We start from the raw sequence: 14935 nt of genomic DNA on the forward strand, positions 1-14935 counted from the left end.
GCCACTGGGGCAAGTGTCCAACCCACATACCTCGTTTTCTACCTATAATGTCGTCCCCTTAGCAGTCGGCCTGTCTTGGATAGCACCACTACCCCTCCCGAGTCCCGAGATAGCGGGCGGATGAAATGTGGGATAAAGTGGGATAAAGTGGAATTAAAGTGACAGAGCAATGAGGTAACTGGCCCGGCCATGACAGCTGCTGGGGCAGCGCTGGTGCTGGCCCTACTGGGGCCCCCCCTGTCTTTCCGCAAACGGAAAAAATCCAGGGCTATAGTACCTATCCGTGCTATATAAACCCAGAACGTGCCCACAGCTGGAACGGTGCTATCCTGGGTCGGTGCGACATTCTAAAAAGAGTTAAAATGAGAACCTGTGCCTACCCATTGCTTTTGACGCTGTGGTTCGTACCATTCGTACCTCTTTCTGACATTTTGACAACCGTTGTGGCCCTGCGGGGGGCGATATTGGCCACTGCAAGTCTGCCTGCAAGCCCGGGAATGATACTACGGTGTATACTGGTGTATACTCGGACAGGTACCTTTTTGGACTTAGGTTTGTTGGATTGGAGAGTTCAGAATTCAAGCCTAGCGTGAGTATTAGGTTTAGTTTTTTAGTAGCTCTCGCGTTTTTGAACTCTATAAAGTACGAGCATATACCCAAGTCAGTAGTTAGATCTCGCAACTCTAGCAGATGACCAGACGGCAAGGCGCGGACTGAAGTGCGAGGCGTGCGTGATTTTGCCGACGAGCCCTCGTTCCAACGGAACCGCACTACAGTACGGAGTGGGTGAGAGGTGAGAAGTGGCAGCTGCACCTTCCCCCCAATCCATCCGTCCATCTGGCAAATCCGGAATTGGAAAGAACCAGCGTTGGGGGAACCTGGAATGAGCAAGTCCGGAACCCGAACAAGCCAAGACCAGAGCTTGTGTGGGTCTGCCAGGGTCCCACCCAGACGGTCTTGACATATAATGCTATTGGCTGGCAGGAACAAGCCAGAGCTTGCATGCTGTCGATCAAGAATACCCTAGCCTGTTTTGGGCGTAGTACGCTGCATTAGGGTTTCCAACGGGCCATGGTTGATATTGAACAGCCCTGGATTTTTTTTGCTCAAGTTGGCGGCGGGGTGTTTGATTCGTTGGCTGGAAGCTGGGTGCTGAACTCTCTTTTCCTTTTCCCTTTCTGGTCTTCCTGGGCTTTTGGTTTTCCTGCCCAGGTTCCGAGTTTTCAATCCTACCTGACCTAGTTCTCGTTCCAGTTCCAGTTCAGTTCAGCTTTTGGACTCGGTCTCGGTTCTAGCTCGCTCTAGGCTCGCTCGGCTAATGCTGGCTTTCTGAAATTTTGCCTTGCTTGTGAGCTGCAGCGTGACTTGCTTGCGAAACGGAGATTTTTGGTTCTGAAGTTTGTTCTTAAGGAAATTCAACGTCACAGTTAGTGTGAAGGTAAATACTGGGGAGGAAAAAAGTTCAGCACCCTTTACAAGAATCAAGAACTCAAATTAAATTAAACACAGTCATATTCACCCTGCAAAATGTTTTATAAGCCATTCGATGTTCCCCGGCTTATCAATTGCGGAAAATGCGGCCTGACTGTCCAGCTGTTTAGGTACCTTCTTCACGACCCCTCGAGCCAGCCAGCCGCCGGACACTAGCCACGAGGATTCATGTGATTGACTGATGCCAATGTTCGAAATTACTCGGGCCTGGCGTCGATAATAACCTGTCTGCAAATGCTAAAGGTATTAGTTGTGGGGTGGTGGTCTGGGGTTCTGGATTTCCCCGCACTGTCTAGGCACTTGTAGCCACTGTAGCCACTGTAGCCACTAACCTAGCCAGGCTGTCAGCTGCCCTGTCTCCAAGTTTGTCTCCAGTCTGATAAGACATTAATGGATCTCGCCGGCTTGGCATCTTGCTTCCATCAGACACATGTACTCCAAGTCCTAATTCAGTTTACTCTACGGGCTCGACAACCGTACTGACTGGGACTTGCTGTATATTCACCAATTGACATCCGTGAATAAGCGAAGATATGAGTATCTCCATTAATGGATAGTCGCTGGATAGTCGCTTCTCTCGGCTTCGGAGGTCGCCATGCAAAGTTCCAAGCAGGTCCTTCTCCTCTCGATGTTTTCTCTGAGCTACCTTGAAGTCTATGCTGTGTAGACTCTGGACTCTTACATCTGGACCAGCCACTGGCTGCTTTAGCCGGGTTGAATGAATCTGACTTGACTGTTTCGTCTACAAGCGTTAATTCCAAGTTGATGTTGTATATAATTGTTGCTCATGTACACAAGATACCTGCAATGATCCATATGCCGGCAGGCAAAAGAAACTAAATCATCTACTAAATAGCTCCCGCCCAATCTCCCCGCTCCGCCGCACACTGATGCTGGAACTGCTGCTTCGTCGTCGTCTGCTGCGGCTCTCGGCTGGGTCTGCCGGACTCAGCCCGCTGGCTCGCGCATGCAGATTTAATATGTCAGTTAGGCTCACCACACCAACCAGACGTCCAGAGAGTCGAGCACCTGGTAGTGCGGAAGCAGGGATGGCTGGCGCAAGAGGTGTCGGGCTCACATAGGGTGCTGGGCCCGGAGGCTGCTGTGCAGTGGCCGTCGCCGGGTTGGGTGACTGTGGCGGCGACTGTGCGTTATTGCTACCCGTCGGATGGAGTGGGATGTGCACCATTGAGTGAGAGGGTGTCGGGGGCCCCGATGAAGACGGCGATAAAGGGTCAGTAATCCATAGCCTGTATATAGTTATGATCAGTCATTGTTTCATAGAAATGATGCGAGGCGACTTACCGGTGGGACTTGGTAGCCACCACTTTGGCCACTGTATGTGCGAGAGTCGATCCTGGATGGACGTGGAAAACTGGGAATGAATCCTTGCCTTCTTGAAGTCCCCGAGTGGAAAGGATCACGGAGATGAAATGCGTGCATGTGTTGGTGAGCAGCGGAAGCGACGACGATCTCGTAAGTAGCTATCCTGATCAGCAACCTTCCTTTTTCCAACTAAGAATAATACGACATACCTTGACATCGGTGGTGGATATGTTTCCAACGACGTTGCTGTGGTTGTCGACAACGGCCACAGATGATATTCCTTCTGTGTGCATCAACTGCAGCGCCTCGCAGAGCATCTTGTCACCGCTACACAAGTTAGCAGCAAACACCAATAATCAGTTTCCGAGACTCACTTGATTGAAACAACTGCGTGGGACCCTATCCTCAGATCTCGTAGCGGCTGCGGATACAACTGGTCGAGGACGGGGAAGCAACGCCCATTCTCCCAGAGGAACTTGACGAGCCGGAACTGACTGAAGATGCCCAGAACCTCATCATCTCGCTGTTCATCAACCACAACAACACGGTGTACTCCGCCACCAAATGTTTCAACCGCTCTCGTCACGCTGGCTGACGCCGGAAGTGTCGTCAGCGGCTCCTTTCTCCCGAGTTCTTTCACGTCTCTCATCGGGATGGGAGTGTTTTCACGAGCCTTGCGAGCAAGCTCTTCGTAAGCCGGAAGTAGTTCTTCATCTGGTCGGGTCAACCCCGCGGCGAGCAAAAGGTACGTATTCAAATCATTATAGTCGAATGTCCCGACTGCGGTCTTCTCCGTAGGTGTCGCGCGAATTAACAACACTGGCGCTCCAGTGTCAATGAGAACCTGCCATCCAAGCAAAAAAAAATAAATAAATTAGCACTGTCAAGTTGCGAGTCGTCGCCATAAGAGTCTCACATTTGTAGCCTCCTCAATACCGGTATCAAGCTCCACGAACTTCAAGTCATCCTCGCTCACCAGCTCCCCGATCGATATTTCTCGCCAATCCCGACCATGAAACGCAGGATTCCCATTGTGCGGAGCCGGCGGGTTGTCGATGAGACTCTGTATAGCGGACTGGGTGAGTGAGGGCTGACGGCGGGCGCGCGGGGATCCCGGTGCTGCGCGGAGAGATTCGCTGAAGCTCGTTCGGTGTTGGTGGTTCGATGAGACGTGGGATAGCCGCGGAGTTCGTCCTGCAACCGAAGGCGGGCGAGAGTCAATGCTTGATCGCGGGGAGGTTACATTGGACCCATTGGAGCCTTCTGTCGCGACATCGAGTGTTTGAGGTTCGGACATGATTCTCGAGGGGGGTGGTACTGCGGGGAGACCTGCGCCTCCACTATCGGATGATGCAATTCGGCTTGTAGGTTAGAGCGCAAATAGAGGGTATGGACGACAGTGGAGTTAAATTTCCAGGGGTAACCACTTGAGTAACGAATATGATGAAGAGAGAAGCCCTCAAGTTGCCTCCAGGACGAGAGTTTTGTCGAGACTGCAAGTTGAGCTCTCGACGGAGTGCCAATCACGCGGCGTTGCGGGGAAATCGGCGGTGTCTGGTTGGCGGACAGCGCAATGGCCAATTACAACGGAGCACGCTATCATCATTCATCATAAGAGGGGCGTTGACAATGGTGTTTATTATCTAGGAAAAAAAAAAAAAAAAAAACCTAGTGGTCGTGGGAGAAGAGAAGACGGCTCTTTTGTGTGTCACTGGCATTGTTTGTTACTCATCGGTTGGCATCATCCAAGCTTAACTTTCTATACTTCCACCACCTTGACAGCTGCTCAGAAAAAGTCACTGAGCACATCGCCAATATCTTTTGTGCGGTCCTTCATAACGGCCCTGCCCTTGCGAGGATGCTCGTCTGAAGCTCCAACATCCTTCCGTTTCCTGATGCTCGGTTCGGGATCCACTCGTCGAGGGCCGTCATCTGTTCGTTGATATATGACACAGTGAGGGTTCGGGCGATTGGCTCGTCCACGGGGCTTTGGGCTCATCTTGCCGATTTGAAATTCCAAAACTGGCGTCAAATCTTCGATATTGGCTGCCTTGCAGTTGGCATTGTAAAGTTCATATAGAGTGCCTGGTGGCGATTGCATGACTTCTGCAACCATCCAGCCATCCACGCTGCCGTCAGAGAATGCGGAGGCAATACCAGGGCATTCAAGCGCGACGACAAATTGTAAGCTCGGGAACGATTTCAGAAAGTGTAGTGTCATCTTCGATAAATCTGTTTGATTTCTTATAATCAAAACCCGAAGCTGTGAAAACGCATTTTCCGTCTGAGCCATCTCGCTCCAGGCGCGGACGATTCGGTCCGTCAGAGCTGTCATCTGTATGTCCGACTCGGGTGATGCATCTTGCTCTGGGGGCGTAGCAATATCTAATGCAGCCAGGTTCTTTATTTCAGATATCCCGACAATTTCAGGAATTCGAGCATATGATGCGCCCAGAGTCAGTACAACACGCCAGCTCAGGCTCTTGCTCTTCGTCAATCCAAGATACTCTCGCATGGAAATTTGGGGTTCCTCGATCTTCATTGAACGGTATGGCTCGATTTCTCGGAACTGTGTTGGATACACGGTTGCGTATATTTTCCACATGTGTAGAGTTTGTTTTCGGCTGACAGCGTGAGCTGTGGTATTATATGGTCGAACTCATAGCTCACTCACCATTTCCCCAGATAATCCCATATATCGTGCGCAATATTCCATGGCACATTTCCAAACAGGGGTATCGACAAGTTTCTCTGGTCTGAGACCAGCGTTCTCATCGCCAGGTACCTCAATGGAGATGCCCCGAAAGGACTTCCTTCCCCCCAGCCCATCAGTAAAAATGGTGACTCATGAAGCCATCCCGGTCCATTTCTTACTTTAACAGCTGGGGAAGATTCGGTTTCGGTGTAGACCTGACCAGACTCGTGAACAATATTCAGGGGACCCTTCGCCCTGGCGCTTGGTCTCTTAAACATCGGTTGCTTGCTGCCAACACTTGCATTCAATTCACCGTTTCTTTTTGCGACTACCGAGAAATAGCCGTTGCAATGTTCCATAAAGTATCCCCATTAGATTTGAAAATATTCCAACCGCTGCCGAAATTATTGTAAGTTTCAGGTCTGTTTGGTTTGACGAAGTTGGTCAATATGTAGCGCACGTGATGCATCATTCCCTTCTTGGGAATACAGTCTTTTCACAGCTTCGACTAATTCTCACACCCCCAGGTCATCCTTTGAATTTGGGATTTCAGCTCTAAATATGCCCATATGCATTGCCCAGATACATATCTCTGGGGCGCAAAGAAAGCGTCGCACCGGAATGATCTGATATTTCCGTCAAATGACATTTCGCTTACCTGAATCACAATTACTACGAGAACACAACTCCAAGCAAGCTGTCGTCGATTTTCTTAGAATGTATCATCATCTACCTAGAAAACTTTTGGAAAGGGCATGCATCAATTTTCTGTGTTACAGCCATTCCGTCCTGATGGTTATTCTCGTCATTCATACTATCCGTGTACTGGAAGTGCCCCGGGATACCATGTCGAATATTGCTTACTACTTTAGCTGAGAACCCATGCCGTATTAGAGGCTCTAGCATCTCTCCAAACTGCCGGGTATCCTTGTCCGAAGAGCGAGGGTGTCGTCATCAACTAACAACCATGTGCGATCCAACAAAATCAAGAGGTGTCGGCGACTGACTTCGCCGGAAACACTAATGTACTTGCCTGCGAGCTCGTATTGAACAGTCAGGCGCCCGGGATAGACTGCTGATTTTGATAGGGTCACAAGCACCGCAAGGCTGACTTCCGCATACTTAGGCGCCAAGGGACGAACCATCCCCACGCGCATCACCTTTCAAATCGATCATTCGCAGTTGAAGCGATCGTCGAACCAACAAGGGTCACTCTTGATCCACCTGACTCATGGATGAAAGGAAAAGTGACTCAAGACAGGCTGTGCCTGGCACACAAACGGTCACTGCCTTGTGGCTCGTTTCTGCGAGTATAATGCAGATCAGCCGGGCAGTTTGCCCCAGGCCTTGGGGATTTGTATAAGAATAGCAGCAGGGAAAACCATCGGAAGGGGGGCACCAAATCGACCTCATTTTGCACTCCCATATCTTGACTAAGGCAATCGCTTGATGCCAGCTAAGTGATATTGACATATATCCGACGTGATCTACTTGCGGGGTACCTTCCTAGGCAGAGACCACAGGCTACCTAGGTAACAAGCGTCGCACTATTTAAACCATGAGTTCTCCCATCCAAACAAAGGACCCTACCATCCCCCAAAAGATGGAGCGGCTCTCGAGCTCTTTGAAACGATACTCCAGCATCTTAAGAATGGCCTCAAACACGTTACTGCGACAGCCTTTGCAGGTTGCAAATGCCCACCAAAATACGGTCTGGTTAATGGATAACACTGCCTACCGGCACCCAGCATCACATGTATCCGGGGAGCCCCATTCATGGCGAGTCGAGGTTGTGGCTTGCGTGTTCCGAAAGGATAGCCGTCGGGATGTGAGTAAGTTTGTCGCTGTGATCGCTGATCTCATTGGACTCGACGGGGCCGTCGGCACAGAAAAGGAGATTCGCCGTCGGATTGCGCAGCGTCTACAGCCTTTTCTATACGAAGTCGTTCCGGATCACTCCATGATGCTAGAGTTACCTCTACCCAACCACACCACTCAAATTCACCAAATTGGACCCACAGGAGACAATGGTATTGTCTCGCAGATTGTGAACACCGGCGTCCGACAAATAGCAGACGGGTCCCGAGTAAGGGCTCACATTCGGGGTGTGAAGGACAGGGCATGGATGGAGACGACGTTTGCTGGGCCGGAAGGCTGGCTAGTCGTGTCTGACATCGATGATACAATCAAATACACCAAGACGTCGGATACAACTGGGATAATCCGCACGACTTTCGCGGAAGAACCGAGACCCATCGCGGGCATGCCTCAGCTATATTCTCGAATCGAGTCACGGTTCGAACCCACATGGTTCTACCTTTCTGCGTCGCCGTACAATTTGTACCCTTTCCTTCGAGAATTCCTGCGCGACAACTTCAGACCGGGAACACTTATTCTTCGAGATTCCTCCTGGCTGGACATTAGCGAACTGGTCAAGTCATTCACTGTGAACACACAGGAATACAAGGTCGACCGCATTAGGAAAATCCGCAAATGGTTTCCGCACCGGCGAGCGCTCTGCATTGGAGACTCCACCCAAACGGACCCTGAAGCTTACGCAGAAATCTACAAACGGCATCCTGAGTGGATCCATGCTATTTTCATTCGAAAGGTCATGGATGTGCCTCATATGGAGGAGCGAAACTCGCCGAAAAGGTTTGCGGAGGCCTTCAAGGATGTTCCGAAGCATATTTGGCGGGTGTTCGAGCACCCAAAAGAAGTCTACGACGCGCTGGATGAAATCAGAGCGAGAGATAGCGCAAGCTTCTATCCTTGAGAATAAAAAGCGCCTCTTTGCAACTATTATTTTTAGTACCTTGGTTGCCTTATTCATCACAATTGCTTTACGACATGAAGGCATGGTGATTTGGTCGCTGATCTCAAGGTTGTCGACTTTGTTACGTCAATACAACGTTTCACGCCTGGCGTGGCGAATGCCAGCAGCGATTTGGATATATTGATGTTTCCGCAGATGAAGAATGACATAATTCACGGCATTGGTCTCGGCCTCTGAAATAAATCACCTCATTAAAACGTCGTTTTGCTCATCAAAGTCAACTGGACCCGATTCTACTACCTGGAAGAGTCAAACGGTATCTTTTAACTATCGCTGATCACACCCCCACATACAGTAAGAATGAAGCCTGCCAAACGACGCTCTACGACGATGGACGAACAAACCTTTGTCCCAGACACAATGAGGGCTCTATACTGGTGTCCTGCTTCCACAGCTATCCGAGACAGCACATCTCTGGAGAAACCCAGAGTAGACTCGGAAACGGTTTTCGACATGGACTTTCCCACTCCAAAGCCGTCACCAACCCAGTACTTGGTTAAAGTACAGGCAGCTGCATTCTCGCACGACGAACTCAGACTAGCAAAAGAGCTTAACCCGTCGAAGTCCATACCGCAAGTTCCTGTACATAACTTCTGCGGCACAGTCATCAGCACTCCTACCAAAGACCATGAGAAGCCAGAAGGTCCGATGTTCAAAGTAGATGAGGTCGTCTTTGGACTGGTTGACTATGCCCAGGATGGTGCAGCGGCCGACTACGTTCTCACGACAGAAGATCAAATCGCCCACAAACCGCAGAATATCTCCGCCGCAGAAGCAGCTACCATACCCCTGCCGGCCCTTACAGCCTGGCAAGCTCTCTTTAAGTATGCGGGCATTCATCCCACACAGGTTAAAGACAAGGGCAGCAAACAATTACGCGTCCTCATCACAAACGCCTACAGCAGTGAGGTCGGAACCCAAGCTCTCCACCTTCTCCGATCTCGAGACCTATTCCCTCACCATCGTCCTTGGATCTGCGCAACCTGTGCCTCGGAGAAGTACGCAAACGAGATGCGAGAGCACGCGCAGGCCGATGAGATTCTCATGATCCCCGACCCCATTCCCGAAGACTTTGACCTCACAGCCGTCTTCCGCCGCAACAAATGGGGCCCAGTCGACGTTGTCCTCGACTGCACAGGCGAGAACATCCTCCAACAATTCAACAATCCCGCCGTTATCAAAGACGCCGGTGCCGTCCTTACAGCCGTGGATGCGAATCCCATCTTGAACATAAACCCGAAGAAGAGCGACGGCAAACCACAGACCCGGTTCGTGCATGTCGAACCAGACGGCAGAACCCTAGAGCTGATAGCCAATATGGTTGAGGAGAACAACGTTCGGGGTCGTGTCGCGAATGTCGTTGATCTGGTCAACGGCGCGGACGTTCTTTCTGAGGACGCTGCGGCTGCTGGGGGTGAGCAACGTGGTGGGATTTTTGTTATTCGGGTGAACTGATGTATTCTATCCTATTCTTTTTTGGCTCTTTGTCTTTTCTTCATAGAAGTTTCCCATTTGCTTCGTGAGCAGTGATTATATAAGCGTTACAGAGACAGTGTATTATAGTGTTATTGTTCTAGCGTGCCAATATATAGACCGTGCTTCCCCTCTATACCTTTACATGGCATCTGGTAGTAGGAATATTTAGTAACGGTAAAGTAAAAAAGTTAAGTGTGAGCGCTCAACCTAACCCACCAGTACAAAGCCCTAAACCTCGCAGTTATTGAATCTGGAGATTGACAAAGGAATAGCATGATGTGTGTTCCAATTTTACGAACTAACTGCGAGGAAACATATTCATCTTTCCGAGGCATAGAGCATCGTTCCTCATGGTCGTCTGTGCCATATCTTTGAACATCCATCTGATTGGTGGTAGTAGTAACACACATTCTAAATCAACCAGCGAAAGAGAGCAATATAATATAGAAAGACATGTATGAGTATAGCCTTTGAAAGAAAATTAAAAGAAGAGATGGAGGGTAAGAAAAGAGTTTCACAAAGTAATACATTTAGAGTCGCTTTCGCTAGCGGATTCATATTAAACACTGTCCTTGCCCAACCTAACCTCGTACGCCGACTATTTCAGACAAAACAACGGACATCTTTTTTCCAGGCTTCCCGTGGCAGAAACACACAATGTTTGATGTGATGGTGGGCTTAAGGACATGAATATGGACGGATAGAATAGGATAATTGGCAATAGATGGAATGGAACGTGAGGGGGGAAAAAAATAGGAAAAGAGTACAAGTACGGAGCTTAAAGTAGAGAATCAAGTCTAGTGAAAACGCTCAAACAGGCCGCGACAACCTAGAGATAGTTAGTTAGTCTTTAGGTATATTTGATTCAGGGGAAGTCGAATATTACCTCGAGTTGAACCTCCTTGTCACCGGAACCTTTGTTCACTTCGTCGTTAATCGCTTGGGCCAGATTGGCCCCAACGGATTGGGAGCCGCCAGGGCGTCGCGCAAATGGCCATTGAGAGTACTCGGCAAGTAGTTCGTCTACCTGTGCAAAAGCTCTTTCACGAGCCTCATGGCTCATTGTGACCAGCGCATTCTCCAACACGTTCGCTGCGTAGGCGGCGCACACCATAGTAATGGTGCGCAGGTAGCGAAACTCAGTCTCTTCGGGGAGCCATTGGTTTCCTGGGAGGAGCACAGTGCGACTGCTGCAGATGTTGCGCACCCGTCGGTTGAGGTCTTCTTTGGCGCCGCCATCAGCGACGGGGTGAGTGGCCATATCGAAGAGAAGGAAGTTTCGCTTTTCGGTCCGGAGAATGCCTTTGTCTACAAGGCCCTTGGCCAGACGTTCGCGTACTTGTTTCAGTTGATATCCAATTTTCATCAAGTTCCATGTTTCGCCTATTATGCGCGAATAGCGGTCAGCAGGCTGTTGAAGAAGTTTTGAGTGGTTTATTGTACGTACCGCTCATCAGGTCGATCCAGGAATTCACGCTCATTTTCTCACTCGACTTCATCATCTTCAATGCCTCGTCCAGCAAGACTTCCCCCGTCATTGTGTCGTCAATAACTTCAATTACTCGATCGGCTAAGGGGAACCTCCGTCGAGAAGAATCCTTCTGCATGGCAACCCGACCGCGGAGAGCTAGCTCGATGACGATGCATCCTCGTAAAGCGTAAGAGATGTTTTCATTCCAGAAAGACAAGTAACCCTGCGGTAAGTTCATGCAGCGGTCAGCTATCACCCAAGTCGCATAGACGAGGACATGTCCTCGCGTGGGCAGCGATCAAAACCGACCTGTTTATCCTTCAACCCAAGTAGGAGCACCTCTTCCATGAGTGTTAGCTTTGGTTGCTTGCTCCGTTCCTCTGTCTCGCTGATATCCCTGGGATCGAAGGCAATCTTGTGTCCGTTTTCTGAGTTCGTGTATGACGTCTCGGGGATGCGGTTGTCCATTGCGGAGTTGTTCCGGGAGACAGGCGAGGAGACTCTGCTATCATCGTTCTCGTCTGGGCCAGCGGCTCGACCGCCACCTCTCCGACGAGTCAAGCCCCCGGCTGAGGCCATGAGATCGGGCGGCGAGGGTTTGTGTCGTCGGGGGTGGGGTGTAGAAGGAGGATGAGGTTGCGGATAGCGGACGAGCTGGAGCGCGTGCCACTATTGTCGACGCCAAGTGACCGGTTTCCCCGTTCTTGAAAGCCGATTGACACCGTTGAGGATATCGTGGAAGGTCGTTCCAGGGCGGCAATGGAGGGGTGGGATTGGAGGTGGACGGTTGCAGAACAGAAAGGACGGGGAGGGAGGAGGAGGACAAAAAAGATCCGCCCGAGAGATTGGGGAGTTCAGATAACCAGCTGATCGGAACAATACAAGGCGAGCTAATTCGGAGATCGCACTGCAAGATCAATATCCCGTCGAGAGGACAATCGGGCAAGCCAATAAATCGTCGACCGGCACGTTCGACTTCTTCAAGCAGCGGCAGCGATTGTGCCCAGAAGAGGCTCGGCAGCCCGTTGTCAGGCTATCTGGCTCTAACGCGCGTTTCTTAGTGTCTCCTGTGACGAGCCCCGTCAGCCGTGGATTTCGGTGCTTGGCCGCCTGCCTTTCGTCTCTATTTAGTTTCTTCCGTACGTACTACAGTGTTAAAAACCCTTGTGGTCATCTGCCGGATGTGGTTTACCCCCTGTCTGCGACGCTATATAGCCCCCTCGGCCCGACCGATGTCCCTTTCACGCACTCCCCTAATACAGCACTCGTTGGACTCCAAATCAATCAAAACTGCATTGAAAGTGATATACACGATATAGGAAGGTGAAAGCACCGGTATGTATCAGCATACAGATTAGCGCCATACCACACAGGTACCCCAACTCTAAAGGATCCTGCATAGGATGCACGCTAGACAACCCCATTCTTTTCTATCTAATCCCCAACAACTTATCCCGAGCCCTCGAATTAGGCAAATATTTAGTGAGCTAAGGGAAAACAATTAGCTGCGATCTTTGACTTGGTGGGAAGTTGCGCTTACCGTCGGGCTGAGCAAGGATGTACTCAACAGCCTTGTCAACTGTTTCGGTAAAAACCATTAGTATCAAAACCATGTTCGCCGCTTAAATCGTGACTTACCGCTGTGGATGGCGTCGGCCTCCTTGTCGGGGATCTCAATGCTGAATTCCTGTGGGCGCGAGTCAATATCAATGGTTCTGTCACACAAACAGCTTCGCTAAATTCGTACCTCTTCAATAGCCATCACAACCTCAACGGTATCCAGGCTGTCAAGTCCGAGGTCATTTGAGAAGTGGGATGCACCGTTGATCTGTTTAGTTCACTTGTTAAAAACATTATGCCAACTGCCGGTAAGATATAGCGACGAACCTTGCTAGCATCGGTAACCTGTGGGAAAGAAATATGTCAGTATAATATTCATCCTATAACTTCTTCCGAGGCCATAAAATGGGAATCATGATGCGGCCAACGTACCTTGTCAAAGTTCTTCAAGAGGTTGACTATCCGACCCTCAACCTCGTCCTTGCCCAGGCCGGCAGGGGCGGAGTAGAAACGAACAGCCTGGAAGGCAAAGCGAGGAGCGAATTGAGCAGGGCGAGCCACAGGAGAGCTGCGGATCTGGAAAGCAGCCTGGGGCTTGACGGCACGAGGCACAGAGGCCCTCAATGAGCGGACAATTGCGGAACGGAGCATTATGACGGTGGAGAGAGAGGGCGCGGTGAAAAATTGCCTAGACGTGGATTAGACGAGGTCGACTGTGAGTAGACGTAGATATATTTGAGATTACCTCGACAGAAGAATGGACGAATGGACAGGGAAGGGGAATTGATGGGAGCTTTGCTGGTCGCTGGAGAGTCGAACCTGAATTTGGCGTTGCGGCTTCGGGGAAAGCAAAATCCCTGCGGCCAGCCAATCAGCGCGCGGCAGAAAGCAATGACCTAAGCCGCCTGCAAAACCACTCCAGCAACCGTCGACTTCGAGATCCTCCAGCTGCTCCAGTTCGTCCCCCTCCCCCAATTGACTCCCCCTCACTCTCCTCTCCGACCTTTTGTCGACTCTCCATCCCGCGATGGCTTCCTCCAGATCTGCGGCGAGGCTGCTCGCCTACCGACGGCCCATGCCCTCTGTCGCCTCTCCGTCTTCCTTTATCCCGACGGCAAACTTCTCATCCTCGGTGAACCGGGCAGCCACACCAGCTGGACCTCCCCAACCCGGCTTCCGTCTTGCTCCTCCCAAGCGATGGGATCAAGGCTCCGAGGGCGCTCTAGACAAGGCCGGCAAGTACTTCCTCATGGCAGAGATCTTCCGGGGCATGTACGTCGTTTTGGAGCAGTTTTTCCGACCACCGTAAGTCACTCGCAAATATGATACTAGGTGCATTTGAATAGCGATGTGCGACATGAATTCCAGCCTATTCGATTGAGCGCACTGCATCGCAGATGCCCAAGGTAAATCCGTTGCTGACGCAAACCTACCCAGTTACACCATTTTCTACCCCTTCGAGAAAGGCCCGATCTCTCCTCGGTTCCGTGGTGAACACGCCCTTCGACGCTACCCAACGGGCGAAGAGCGCTGCATTGCATGCAAGCTTTGTGAAGCCATCTGTCCTGCCCAGGCTATCACCATCGAAGCTGAAGAGCGTGTGGACGGAAGTCGCCGGACGACTCGCTATGACATCGATATGACCAAGTGTATCTACTGCGGCTACTGCCAGGAGAGTTGCCCGGTCGATGCTATCGTTGAGAGTACGTTTGAATTGTTCTGTATTATCTTGCTGGAACAATTACTGACATGGTGTCCACAGCCTCCAACGCAGAATATGCTACCGAAACTCGCGAGGAACTACTATATAACAAGGAAAAGCTCCTTGCTAACGGCGACAAATGGGAGCCTGAAATTGCCGCTGCTGCCAGAGCCGATGCTCCTTACCGGTAAAACCAACCCAGTGTCTTTATAGGATGTATCGAGGAAACTTCATCGAGGAAAACAAAAAAACCCACTTTTCCAAGAAATGATTGCCAGGACATCTTCCCTGCGCTGAAAGATTTGATTTCATTATTCCCACTCTGTACATAACTCTCGCGCCAACCCCTTTCCTCCCTTGCTACTATGTACTTGGCGG

General features: G+C 50.6%; 6 protein-coding genes across 6 annotated transcripts; 2 read left to right on the forward strand and 4 right to left on the reverse strand.

Moving 5' to 3' along the window:
* Positions 1–2237: 2237 nt before the first annotated feature.
* ASPSYDRAFT_861110 (CBS domain-containing protein) lies at positions 2238–4358 on the reverse strand. The gene is made up of 5 exons (XM_040851609.1): positions 3734–4358; positions 3192–3661; positions 3027–3144; positions 2797–2975; positions 2238–2741 (listed from the first exon to the last, which is right to left on the reverse strand). Exons 1-5 carry the CDS (start codon positions 4112–4114, stop codon positions 2333–2335), a joined length of 1557 nt encoding a protein of 518 aa, XP_040703187.1. The 5' UTR covers positions 4115–4358; the 3' UTR covers positions 2238–2332.
* A 106-nt stretch (positions 4359–4464) lies between these two features.
* ASPSYDRAFT_43729 (uncharacterized protein) lies at positions 4465–6029 on the reverse strand. Its single transcript, XM_040846711.1, has 2 exons — positions 5492–6029; positions 4465–5441 (listed from the first exon to the last, which is right to left on the reverse strand). The coding sequence occupies exons 1-2, from the start codon at positions 5869–5871 to the stop codon at positions 4604–4606; spliced, it is 1218 nt and encodes a 405-aa protein (XP_040703188.1). The 5' UTR covers positions 5872–6029; the 3' UTR covers positions 4465–4603.
* Positions 6030–7070: 1041 nt separating this feature from the next.
* Positions 7071–9803, forward strand: ASPSYDRAFT_148696 (uncharacterized protein; the record flags this gene model as incomplete). The annotated part of the gene is made up of 2 exons (XM_040841829.1): positions 7071–8167; positions 8648–9803. The coding sequence occupies 2 exons, from the start codon at positions 7071–7073 to the stop codon at positions 9801–9803; spliced, it is 2253 nt and encodes a 750-aa protein (XP_040703189.1).
* Positions 9804–10602: 799 nt separating this feature from the next.
* Positions 10603–11874, reverse strand: ASPSYDRAFT_149051 (GOLPH3/VPS74 family protein; the record flags this gene model as incomplete). Its single annotated transcript, XM_040841861.1, has 4 exons — positions 10603–10653; positions 10711–11207; positions 11272–11518; positions 11605–11874. 4 exons carry the CDS (start codon positions 11872–11874, stop codon positions 10603–10605), a joined length of 1065 nt encoding a protein of 354 aa, XP_040703190.1.
* A 730-nt stretch (positions 11875–12604) lies between these two features.
* Positions 12605–13518, reverse strand: acpA (acyl carrier protein). The gene is made up of 6 exons (XM_040846712.1): positions 13288–13518; positions 13183–13200; positions 13043–13123; positions 12934–12982; positions 12836–12874; positions 12605–12782 (listed from the first exon to the last, which is right to left on the reverse strand). Exons 1-6 carry the CDS (start codon positions 13504–13506, stop codon positions 12775–12777), a joined length of 414 nt encoding a protein of 137 aa, XP_040703191.1. The 5' UTR covers positions 13507–13518; the 3' UTR covers positions 12605–12774.
* Positions 13519–13930: 412 nt separating this feature from the next.
* ASPSYDRAFT_149889 (NuoI/complex I 23 kDa subunit family protein) lies at positions 13931–14748 on the forward strand (the record flags this gene model as incomplete). Its single annotated transcript, XM_040841956.1, has 3 exons — positions 13931–14160; positions 14293–14558; positions 14618–14748. The coding sequence occupies 3 exons, from the start codon at positions 13931–13933 to the stop codon at positions 14746–14748; spliced, it is 627 nt and encodes a 208-aa protein (XP_040703192.1).
* Between the last annotated feature and the right edge of the window lie 187 nt (positions 14749–14935).

Source organism: Aspergillus sydowii (genome assembly GCF_001890705.1).
Source record: "Aspergillus sydowii CBS 593.65 unplaced genomic scaffold ASPSYscaffold_4, whole genome shotgun sequence".
Lineage (NCBI taxonomy): Eukaryota > Fungi > Ascomycota > Eurotiomycetes > Eurotiales > Aspergillaceae > Aspergillus > Aspergillus sydowii.